General features: G+C 40.3%; 1 protein-coding gene across 6 annotated transcripts in view; it reads right to left on the bottom strand.

Moving 5' to 3' along the window:
* Positions 1-13,201, bottom strand: part of UTRN (utrophin) — a 453,043-nt gene that overhangs the window by 221,712 nt on the left and 218,130 nt on the right. For all 6 annotated transcript variants that reach the window (XM_045842802.1, XM_045842803.1, XM_045842804.1 and 3 more), the window contains one exon: positions 490-679. In XM_045842802.1, coding sequence (XP_045698758.1) covers positions 490-679 — 190 coding nt within the window. The remainder of the gene's footprint in view (positions 1-489; positions 680-13,201) is intronic.

The raw sequence follows: 13,201 nt of genomic DNA, 5'->3' as shown, positions 1-13,201 counted from the left end.
CCATTTCGTATGATCACATTTCCTGTAGAAGGAAAACTTGAGCCTCAGACTGAATATGTCATATTTATCAAGCCAAAGGCATAAAAGTAATACCTTCAAACCCAATGTTCTTAGCTATAAACTAAACCATAGAGCCTTTACAGCTTTTAGATTAAGTATTTATAATAAATGGAGAAAGAAACAACTTCATATTAAGAGGAAATGTTCTTATAATGTAAGACTCAATAAGGCTAACTGTAATAGGACTTAAAATGACAGAAAACAGAAAGATATGAGCCTAGAAGTCTAAATAAACAATTATTACTTCCATAAAACAAAGTGCTTTTCCTCAATTATTAAGTAAGTGTATTTTATAGATATTATTTCCAGAAACCAATTATTCACAGGAGAGCACGGATTTCATAACAGAATAAGGCGTCCACCTCACCTTCTAAAGGTAATAAGTATCCATGGTTAATAACTACGGCCCACATTTCCCCGTGCACTTGCCTGCATCTGCTGTGTGAGCTCCTTGGCCAAGACAGTGTCCTGAAGGGCATTCTCCCGCTGAGAGGCATCCGCCAGCACGTTCACGGTGGTTTCTGCTTCCTGGAGCCACTTCAGGAAGTTCTCCAGGTCCTTGCGAGAGGCCTGCACTGTCCTCAGCTCAGCCTCCAAGGCGCTCTGTCGGTCAGCCACGCTGCAAGGGGCGACAGGACAGGTGCGTCTCCGTTACTCACAGTGCGACAGTCCACATCACGCACGCCCTGAAGAAAAAGTGAACGGGCAGCCGCCAGGGAGCCTTCATTTAAGTGCCCAGCCTAACTGGGAGGTTTATTGATACTTGTGTCTTGAGTGATCCTTAATGGAGAGGTAATGTCAGTTGTGAGAAGGGGAGAGAGACACACAACAACTATTAACAAAAATAACATCCATATGGTAAAATGACTACATTTCATAAGTCATTGTATGTTACATCATTCCCCATAGTATGTTTTATTTCAATACCTTAGTATAATGCCTGATGCTCAAAAGGCAACACTAATAAATGTGTAAACAAGAAGTGATTAAATGAATTCTAGAACAAGTCAATTCTGAAGAAACATTTAAGATAAAAATTGAAATAATGTAAAGGGCTTACTTTATATGTCTTAAACAATTCAGATCAATACAAATTGGTTCTTTAATTTGATTTCATAATATTTTTGGAAGATATTGGATAATCAAGCTTTTATAAACCATTCATTAAATCTACATTAAAATGAAAACATAGAACTATTCTGAGGTTGCATGACCTAAGAGATACACATACCTGTAAACTCAACCTTTAAAACTTTGTATACCTCAAGGCCCCATAATAAGAAAATGAACAACTTAATTTTAAGAATAGGTATAACCAATTTCACTCCTAGGTACTTCAACCCAAGAGAAGTGAAAAAATACAGCCACTCAAAAACATATACACCAATGTTTATAGCAGAATTATTTATAACAGCCAAATGATAGAGTCAACCCAAATATCCATCAGTTGGGAGGGGAACTGATAGACAAAATGGAATATATCCTTACAGGAAATATTACTCAGCCATAAAAAGGAACAGATTACCAATACACGCTACAATGTGCGAACCTTGAAAATATTATGCCAAGTGCAAGAAGCCAGACACAAAAGGCCACATGCGGTGCAATTTCATTTCCATAAAATGTCGCCGAAAGAGGTAACTCCACAGAGAGAGAAAGCCGACCAACTCTTGACGGGGGCTGGGAGTGCATGCAATGGAGCTTGGCTGCCCATGAGCGGTAGTGAAATATAGAAAAAGTAAGAGTGTGGTGATGTTTTTACAACATGGTGAGTATGCTAAATCCACTTATTTGTACACTTGAAACTGTGAATTTCATGGTATATGTGATGAACTATATCCCAATTTTAAAAATCAGAACATGTAATATCTCATTTACGTATATTTTCTAATCGTCCATACACTTACCAATCCATTCATCACCATCCATCCATCTGTCCTTCTATTTGCATGTTAACTCAATATTAAAATGGTTATTTCCGGTGTTTCTATTTAAGGTGGTTTATTTTCTTACTTGTGCCTTTCAGCATTCTTCAAATGTATAATGAACAGTTATTTTTTTCACACATCAATAAACACATTCTTTAAAAAAAATGGGTAAAAGATTTAAACAGACACACCATCCTAGAAGATATATGGGTGACAAATAAGCACATGAAAAGATGCTCAGCATCATTAATCACCAGAGAAACGTCAATTTAACCCACAATGAGACATCACTGTGTTCCAGAGGGCTTTAAAAATGAGCACATCCAGTGTCGGTGAGAATGCAGAATAACTGCAACTCTGTCCCACATGTTGCAAGTAGGGGTAGAAGATGGTGCAGCCATTTTGAAAAGGAATTTGGCATTTTTTAAAAATAAAGTAACCATGCACTTAAGATACAACCCAGCAATCCTAAGTATGTACTCAAGAGAAATGAAAGTGTGTCTACAGAAAACCCATGTGCAAAAGTTTATAGAAGCTCTATTCATAACGGCCAAAAACCCAAAAGTCATCAGCGGGTACACAGCTGAACCGTGGCACACGCACAGAATGGAACACCGCTGCACGCTGCAAATGAAGCAAACACAGGAAACCATGTGGAGAAACCCCACATGCATCATGCTAACTGAGAGAAGCCAGACACAAAATCTGCACACCATGATTCCATTTCTATGGCATTCTGGAGTGTGAGCAACCTCACCCTGGCACACACTTACTAAAAACCTCCAGCAGTGCCTGGCTGCCTGCAGAATAAATTTGTGTTGCTTCTCCTGGGACTTGGTGCCCTCTGAGCCCGTCACTAGTTTTCTTCTCCAGCTTTATCCTTGAGTTCTCTATACTCCCAATACTCCGTTAGGGCCAAGGTGGCGTATGCTCCCTTTTCTCTAGAATATTCTTAACACCATGTCCACATAAAAATTTTATATCTACATGTGAATATCATTCCAACCATCTCCACTTATCGAAATGCTACCAATCCTTTAAAGGTTAATGACTATCTCCTCCGAAACATCTGAGGCCAGTTAGGTGTGCTTTCTCTGAGTTCACAAAAGGTCAGTACTCCTCTTCATACAGAAATTAATCACATGTATCCTGGGAAAGCCCTTGGAATTTGACCTTCATTCACTCTTAAATTTTACTTTAACTCTACTACAGAGATTTCTTGTCTGTCCACCTATTCTGTAAACTCACTATGGGCAGAAGCAATCTTTTCTATCTCCATATTTCTCAGCCCTTATTATGGTATTATAATGAGTCGTTACAGAATAATGAAGATCTATTTATGATATGCCTTTAAAATTACCTCCCCAACATCATATTTCAAGAGGCTGCTAAGAGAGCTCCTCCACAAAACTGTTTGTAAATCCAGAAGGAAGATGCAAGTGGGGAGGGTGGGTGGCAGAGCAGGGGAGGGTAATGGGGGGGAAATGGGGACAACTGGAATTGCACAACAATGAAAAATAAAGATAAAAGAAGGAAGGAAGTACGAGAAGCAGGAAGACAGGAGATCCAGCAGCAGCTCTCGTGCTGACGGTGAGAGGAGATCTCAGAAAAGATGGTGATGAATCCAAGCTGGACCAGATGAAGGCTGTCATCACCATGCCAACCACCATGTTCCTGTTTTAACTTGACAAAATCAACAAAGGATATACCCTGACAAAGTGAAAAAATAACCTAAAATAAGACACACACACACAAAAAAAACCCTGAACAAAACAAGAACCCATGAGATCCAGGAAACAGGGATCCCAGACTAGGAGGAAGGCATGGAAAAATCCCCAGGAGGATGGCTCTGCAGCAGACCTAGAAAGCATGTCTCCACAGGAAGAAATTAGTAGTGACAGATTATTTAATGTGTTCGACTTTGTGGGAAATTGTACTGTCAGGACACTGGAAAATGTGGGAAGAAGTAGCAATAGGCACAAAGGAAAATAAGCGTATAAAAATAAAGCAATTATTAATTTCAGGTAAAACAAACAGAGGAAGTAAAATTATAGTAAATCTCAGTGCTTGGCTGTTAATGTTATGTAGACAGGCATAATAATGTCAACACTGAATATCTGCCTATCTAGAAATTCAGTAATGAGATGGTGTAGCCACTGTGGAAATAAATAGATAGCGGTTCCTCAAAACCATGAAAAATAAAGTTAATATATCACCCAGCAATCCCACCTCTGGGTTCATACCCAGAAGAACTAAAAGCAGGGTCTCAGAGAGATACGTTTACATCTAGGTTCACAGCAGCATTGCTCACACCAGCTAAACTGTGGAAGCAACTCAAGTGTCCAGCAGTGAATGGATGAGAAGCAAAACACTGTATATACATACAACGGAATAGTATCCAGCCTTAAAAGAAAATCCTGACAGATGCTCCAACATGGATGAACCTTAAAAACATCACACCAAGTATTCTAAGCCAGTCACAAAAAGACAAATACTGCATGATTCCACTTACGTGAAGTACTTAGAGTAGTCAAATACACAGAGACGGAAAGTTGAATGGTAGCTGCCAGGGGCTGGGGCCGAGGGGAGAATCGGGAGTTAAGTGGGTGTAGGGTTTCAGTCTACATGACAAAAACAGTCACAAGGATGATGGTGATGATGGTTGTACAATGATGTGATTGTATTTAATACCAATGAACTGCATAAATAGTTAAGATGGCAAATTTTATGCTATGTATATTTTACCACAATTTTAAAAAGTAAAACAAAATCGATGATGAGGAAGGGAAGAGAATGATGGCATAAGAAAACTATATCCTATATACTGGGAGGAGGGGGGTGAGGGGGGCAATGTTAGGGTTCCAGTTGTGCTTATGCAAAATAATACAATAATTAACAAAGAATACAAGAATGAACTGTTTCACATACTCACAACTGTAAACCTATTTTTGCCCCACCTTGTATTTACCAGAACACCATGTCCATAAACAATGTCCAATATTAGTGAATTGGAAGATAATGGCATATTCATTTTATTTAGACTATGGAAATGAGTCAATGACATCAGGAGAAGCTAAAAGAAGAGAAAGTAGTTGCCCCATGAAGGGGAATTGTGATGATTAGTGAAAGAATGATCATTTTTATTATGAGCCTTTTAGCACTTTTTAATTTTTTTGGTAATTGTGTATAGTTTTATAATTTTTTAAATTTAGAAGTTACCCACCAGAATTTGGGTGGTTGTTGGTGGTAGTGTTTTATCTTCCACCTAAGCCTGCCCATATTTTCAATGATTAAAACATGAACAGTAAAAATATTTTTCAGAGTAGCCAAATAAAGGCCATGTTGAAGGACACAAGGATATAACCACGGGGGCAGGGGGGATCAGGGGAGGGAAGTGGGGATGGCTGCGCAGGGGCGGGAATGCAGACAACTGTACTTGAACAACAATAAAAAGAAGACAGTAGAAAACAAAAAAATCAGAGTACCCATGTGCAATTAACCAACCATGAACAGATAATTCTTATTTTAAAAACACTCATATAAAACTTAGTAATTATAAAACTTACTAAAGTCCAACACTGTGATTTTACATTTGCAATATCCTGTGTTTTTAAGAATATTCATGTGCACATAACAGGTTATATGGCAAACAGCTAATGTAAAAAAGTCATGTACTAGTTTTATCAAAACCTAAACATGTGCAAGCTAAAGAAAAAGATGCAGCTGTCTGAGAACCTGCAGGCGAAGTGAGAGGACTTCTGGACACGACAGACAATGACACGCCCCACAAGCATGAGGGGGCCAGGCCAGAGGGAGGGCGGAAAACCTGATGTGAAGCATCGAGGGACAGGGAGGTAGGAGGGTCAGGAGCACAGGGTCTTAGACAGTATCGGGCCCACCAGGTCAGGTAATACCAGCAGCAAGTTTTGGTGCCCAGTGAAACATTCTGAATGCAGGAACTAAGGCATTTATTGTAAATCTGTCAAAGTATCTATTGGTTCTCAGTAGGAAAAGAGAGTTTGCTCCAAAAATATTCACTTTGCAGGAACCTGCAGAAAAACAACCTGTTACAAAAAACTACTTTGTTGCTTATGAAAGCTCCAGAACAAGCGGGTCGGACCAGGGCAGACAGGGCGCCCACGGGATGGCCTGTCTCCTCAAGCACCACTTCGTCATCCCTGCACTCTGCTGGGCACACCGGGTCCTCCACGGTCCGAGTCCACACTCACCTCCTTAGGAGTCACCTCATCGCCCCCAGCCTCACGCTGTGTTTACCTACCAAAATGAACCGACTCCTAAACCTCAGGGGTCGCAGTCTCTGTCACATCCAGAGCTTTACTTTTTACTTCTTGTACCTTAAATATCCTTCCTCTTCCCTCCCCCCCCCCCAACCGCTCACCTTCCCCTCCCCACTGCGTTCATTTTTACTTACCCTGCAGAACTTGGAGCAGACACCTTCCACACCTATAGGGCACTTCATCCCGGAGCACCCATGGGTCCCCCTCCCATGGCATTTGGTGGGCCGTGGCAGCTGGAACGTGGCACTACAACCGTAGGGGCTTCCCGCAACCACTGCCTCATGGTTGTGTAAGTTAGCTTCTCAGAGGGGTCTCACTGGACTAAAATCAAGTTGTCAGCAGGCAGGGCTGTGTCTCTGTGGAGAGGCTCTGAAGATGAGTCTGTCTCCTTGGCATTCCAGCCTCTGGAGCTGCCCCCGTTCCTTGGCTCATGGCTCCTTCTTCCATCCTCAAAGCCAGCAGGATGGGGTTGAGTCCTCAGGTCACATCTCTCTGACCCACTCATTCTTCTGCCTCTCTGCTCCACTTTCAAGGAGCCATGAATAGAACTGGCCCACCCAGATGACCCATGACCCCCATGCGGGGGGTCATCCTTCTGCCTATCTGTTTCTCCAGAACCTCCGACCATGACTGACAGTGACTGCTCTCCTGTGGGTCTAAAGCTTCTGCATCACCAGCTCACCTGGCACCCTCAGGACCTACACACAGTAGCGACTCAACAAGTATTGACTGCATAAACTAATACAAATGTAAGAATAACTTCACCATTCCTGCAGTATTTTAAGGAGAAAATGTGGTATACACATAAATGTATCAAGACATAGTAAACACTCAAATAGTACTCCCTAACCTTACATATGAATTTGGTAAAATACTGGGGAGTTAATTTTATTTATAGCATACCACTGAATAAGTTGCACATTTCATGGAGAATATTTTTAAATTCACATATATCTGTTATCAGATATTTTTATCATAAATGTAATTAACTACTAAAAATAATGAATATACTGAAAACTAAACTATATAGCAGTCCAAATTATCTTCATATTACTATAATACACATTTTAAAATTTTACAATCATAGTATATATTAATTGGTAGTCTGATTTTTGAAATTAGTATAATTTTATTTGAAATTGCTACCAGTCTACAGCCATACCACCCTGAACATGCCTGATCTCATCTGAAATTGCTAATAGACTGTAGTTCAAAGGTGTAAGTTCTCCACACCACCCATTTCTGTCTTTTTAAAAATTAGATCAAATGCTAGAGTATGGTACACAGGACGCTACAAGAATCTTTTACCCACTTTCAAGGAATTTCACATGATGTATCATACTACCACAAGGCCAAGAATAATTACTAAAATTAGAAGCGCAAGAGTGTGCATGCACATTTATTACACAGGCTAATAAATTACCATTCACACCAATGGGGCACTGCTCACAGAAGAAAACAACCTAATTCGACATCTCTGCCATTTTACTAGCTGTAAGGCTTGGGGGTGAATTGTTTTAATTCTGCAATGTTTTTTTCATCCTTAAAATAAGTTGCTTGGACTGGATGAGTAAAAAACCTATTCCAGATTCTCCGAGGGTCCTTCTAAAATACATAATTCACTGCATCACGGGGATATAAAAGCTGCTGGAAGAGTTCCTCCACCTTCACCCCCATCTCTGGCTTCAAATTGGGCTTCACTGAGCACCGCCGCATGCAAATGAAACATTACTGCTGGGAGTGGGTAAGTGCTGTAGGGAAAGCAGGAGGCTGGGAAGCACTCATGTGGAAGTGTCCTGAGATCACGTCAGTGCTGAGCCTGCATCACTCTACAGTCGGCAATGCAGTTTCCATCAGGCAATTCTGGTCGTTGCATCTCAAGAAAGACCAGAACAGAGCTAGAGGAAGTTCTGAAAAATGTAAGGAAAGAATATAAAGGAAGGAGCACTATTGCAGAAAACAAAATTATTTTAAGTTCAGGAAATTGTGGCTACTAGAAAAAGGCAGAGAAGTTTTGTTAAAAATCCTTTTTTTTTAACTTGTTTGTGGCTGAGGAGGAGGCTGACTCTATGAATGACGCATGGGGAGCTCCCGGCAAGATTTCTGCACCTTATGATTGTGGTGGTGGTGCGCTGCTAACTGGTGTTTAGTGGGGCATCTGCATATAAAAAGATGTTTGGTCTACAGCGAAAAGAACTGAGGCTTAACTGTCTCATGTCTGGTTTTGCCCTGTTGTGTTATAATGAGGCCCCCCTTTGTGCGGGGGGGGCAGCTGTTTTAGCTTGTTTTGGTTCAAGCTGACCACCTCTGTTGGTTAGATGATTAATAAAAATGATTCAAAAAATCTTTTTTAACCTACAAATCATAAAGAATAAGCACAGGCTGAAAATCCAGAAGATAAAAGATTTGAAGTGGAAGGGTTACTTTAGCAGAAGCAAGATGTTTTACTTCAAACAGAAGTAACTAACTATAGAATTCTTTGGTGCAAGAAATGGTACAGACTGAAAATATAAATAGCTTCTCATCAAAGATTAAAGGAATTCATTGGTGACAGATTTATAATAGTTTACATTAAAGGGAACTGGGATTTTAAAAATGTAAACTCTTAGCTGTTAAGAGATTTACGTTATAAAAGCAACTGATATGTTACAAAATAGCTTAGAGTAATCAATCAAAATAGCTTATAGTTATTTCGTAGCATAACAAAATGTGGCCACCCACATAACTGCCTTGTTTAAATATTATTTTAAAGATGTTAAGTAATACTTGATATTTTAAGCTACAAGATATACTGGTTACTCAAGTGTGCATGTGCTTATAATTGATCAAAAGAATGTCTGAATGTAAACAGATACATCTTTTTTTAGACTTTAATGGAAAAAAGCATCTTGGGAAACCCACAAATATGTGTTGCTAAATTCTGGTATACTTAAAAGGTGACCTTCACAGTTACATGAGGTTTAAACATATTTACCTTTTTTAGAGCAGAAGAATGGTAGCATCAGTAGTCTGAGTGGCATGTAGAAAACTTACAATGAAACGTTGTACAAGCTTTTCTTGTGGGTACCTTCACAAGATGATTTTGTTCTTTGGTAAATAAGATTTAACTGGAAAATATATTAAAACACCCTTTGGGGAAATACATTTTATTTAATGAAGAATTAGTCACTGTGGATATCACCAGTGATTTATGGTCCTTTGGTGACCAATCTCTGTTACATAGAGAATGAGTCACCACCAAACACTCAAAGAGCCACTCCACGGGATTTAAGAAGACTCTTCTGAGCCGCTAATGCCACACCACCTGGGAACCACGAGAGCCCCTGCCCCCATGCAACCCCACTATGCCTGCCCGTGACCTTTGGGTTTTAGAAATGATGCAAAGGAGCAGCTCTCCCTTGGGCTGCCATCACAACAGGCAAATATTCAAGCCCACAGAGCTGTTCTCAGGGAGGATTTATCTCACCACATCCTACTTCCCTTTCAGCTAAGTCACTACCAGACAGTCGCTCCTCATTAGTCAACCAACATCAGACTGTAACTTTAATATTACTTTGTACCTTTCTCAGTTTCCCCAACCCACCCTCTGTTACACCCAGAACTCTATTCTACGATGTGCCTCTAAGAAGACGAGCATCGCGGAAGAACACTACAAAGGTCTATCTTCCCAGTACATTTACTATTATAAACCACAAGGAGGCACCTATCCATGTCCAGCCACACTGGAAAGTAGGCATAGAAGCACTCCATCCCACCCACCAGGATTCTGATTTTACATCTGATGTTTTTTCTCCAGATCTCTCGGTCCCACCTCCAACCTCACTGGCCGCATGGCCCAAAGATCGTAAAGAAGGCAGAAGTCATTGCAGAGAATCTTTCATCTTCCACCACCGAGGTGCCAGTCCACAAGAACCTGTGCTCAGCTTCTCTTTGTCCTTCCTGTCACGGTGGAAAATGCATCTCCAGATCTGGCCTTCTGGTCTACTTTCTGTGCTTTTACACTGTCCCCTCTGTCTTGAATCATCAGTCTCTCCTCTACTGGATCATCCCCGTGAGCATAAAAACATGCTTTGCCATGTCCCATTTTAAAGAAAAAACAGTCACCACTCTGGGAGGAAAAAAACCCTCCAGGTATTACCCAATCTCTCTGTCCCCCTTCACAACAAACATGTCTAATTTCCTTCCACAAATCATCTCCACCTTCATCTCACTCTCCAGCTTCTAGTCCCATCGCTCCCTTGAAACGGCTCCTCTCAAAATCACCAGCGATCTGCAAGCAGTGGAATTCCATGAACGACATGCTATGTCATCTGTTCTGATTTCTCAGCCTCATTCGACACAGTGGATCATTCCCTCTCAAGCATTCTCTCCTCTCACCAATACCTCTTGGACATGTTCTTTTCCCTCCACTTTTGAACACTACACATCCTAGATTTTCTTTCAACTTCATTGGAAGCTTTATCTCAGTCCTTTTGTCCACTCCTTTTTTGTTCCATCACTAAGTCTTAGGGTCTGTGGACCCAGTCAGGTGTCCTCCTCTCTTCTCTATCTTTACTGCTTTCCCAGCGATCTCATCCAGTCCCCCAGATTTAACCTCCAATGAACATGACCTATACACTTAGATACATAATAGCCATCTCAAATGAACATTTCAAAATCCAATTCTTTCTTTTTAAATATGTTTACTGATTTGAGAGAGAGAGAATCATTGATGTGAGAGAGAAACATCAATCAGTTTCCCCCTGTGCATGTCCCTGACCAGGGATCAAACCCACAATCCAGGTAAGTGCCCTCACAGGGAATCGAACCCTAAACCTTTCAGTGTATGAGATGACATTCCAACCAACTGAGCCACGCTGACCAGGACTGAAAATCCAACTCTTGACTTTTCTTTGCCCCAAACTCCTACAGCCTTTCCTAGTGAATGGTACCACCACTCACCCTTTTTCAAAGCACCATCTTTGATTGTTTCTGCACCCTCACATCACACATCTAGTCCATCTGAACACCTCTCCTGCCTCCATCAAAGCCACCTTCTTCTCTGCACCATTGCTGGCACACAACATCCCAGGTACCGCCACCTCACACTTGAACTACAACAGTCAGTTCTGCACTTGTCTCCCCAGTTATTCTCTTATGCCCTTACAATCTGTTCTCCACATAAGATTCAGAGGGGTTAAATTTAGTATTATAAATTAGTTTATCATTTAGAAACTAAGCAATCCCTTGCCTAATGATTCCAATAGCTTTCCGTTGTACTCAGAATATCCAAACTCCTTCCCATGTAGTGTAAAGTTCAGTATGATCAGGAGGCCTTCGCCTCCCTCCTCTACTCCATCTCAAACTCCCTCACTCACTGTACTTCAACACATTCTGTGCTCTTTCCTGCCTCGTGACTTTCCATTTGCCATTCAGTCTAGATTTTTGCAGATGGTTCCTCTTAATTTGAATCAGCTCATACTCTGGTTTCCCTTCAGATCGTATAAATCTTTCACCTTTTTTACTTGAATCAACTCAAATGCCTTCTAAATTATGCCTTCTAAACTTACCTGTTAAGTAAGTCCCCTTCCTAGGTAGTACCTCCTTAATTTTCCTTTCCTGCAAAATAACCACCTACAATTATGTAATATTTTCTTATTTACAACATGCCTTTGTCTGGGAAAGGCAAGCTTCCTGGGGGTACACGCTGGGCATTGTTGATGGTTGAACCTTCAGAGCTAATGACAGAGCTTGACAAATAGAGGAGGCTAAATAAATACACATTTAATTAATTAACTAATTAATGAACAAATGAAAGCAAAGACTACAGACACTGGTCCTTTAATTTATTCATTGTAGAATTACATGTACTCAGAAAATATCTGAATACCTGAGCTTAATATTTATAAAATAAAAACATTAGCATTTTAGGCATATACTACAAAGATGTAGTTTTTTTAAGGCAATAAAATAATGACTGATATGTTAAAACAATATTACAGAAGAGGAAAATACAGAAGATTATCATTTTTACACTTTCTTCTTTGTCAGTTTCTTTCCTAGCTCAGAAGGGAAAACTAAAAATGAAATGCTAGCAAAGAAAGGAAAGGAAACAGGTTGAATATGAAGGTTCCTTTCAGGGACATAAGGGAGCTTCTGAGAGGATACATCCCGTTGGCTGGCCCAGATCTTGGAACCTCATACTGGTGTCCAGGTTGGAAGGGTAAGGCTTCTGGCACTTTTCCCCTAAACCCACTGGTTTGGGAGTGACAGCTTCCACAGCATGCATCACAAGGACACAAAGACTGCGCCTGGTTGATGTCAGGCCACAGGACACAATCTCAACATAAATGTCTTCCGCTGATCATTGTTAAAAGGTATTGGCCAAATATACAATGAATAAATGCTACAGAATAATGCTTCATGTTTATTACTCTTTAGGGACAATAAACAACTACCACTGCAAAAGTAATGACCGAAATAATGGAAGTTTCAAAATATACAACAAAAATAATTGGAAAAGCATCCAAAAGTAAATTCAAATTTTGGGAATGCAATCTGTTTTCAAAATAGTCAAGGGCTTCACAAACTCAGCCTCTACTAATGCCTTTGTGAACTACGTACATCCCCATGTCCAGCTGGCCATTTTTAATAAGGTAATGAACATTAATTAGAAAGACAATGTCATTGCAAAAGATGAAAATAAAGTTTCTTTACTAGATTAATCTGTGTTTGTGGCTCTCACATGAAATAATTGCATTTTTAATGCGATACCCTTTCTTTCCAGGATGGTTAGGCTTCTGCTCAGGCAGAAAACACTTAAATGCAGTGTCAATTCAGCTCCTGCGACGATTTTACTAAATGCTATGGTCCAAGTGTGTCTGTCTTCCCCAAAATCATATTTTGTCACCTTAATATTCAATGTGATGGAATGCA

Source organism: Phyllostomus hastatus, unplaced genomic scaffold (genome assembly GCF_019186645.2).
Source record: "Phyllostomus hastatus isolate PE091 unplaced genomic scaffold, TTU_PhHast_1.1 phas_contig_40, whole genome shotgun sequence".
Lineage (NCBI taxonomy): Eukaryota > Metazoa > Chordata > Mammalia > Chiroptera > Phyllostomidae > Phyllostomus > Phyllostomus hastatus.
This window is presented reverse-complemented; position numbering and strand designations above follow the sequence as displayed.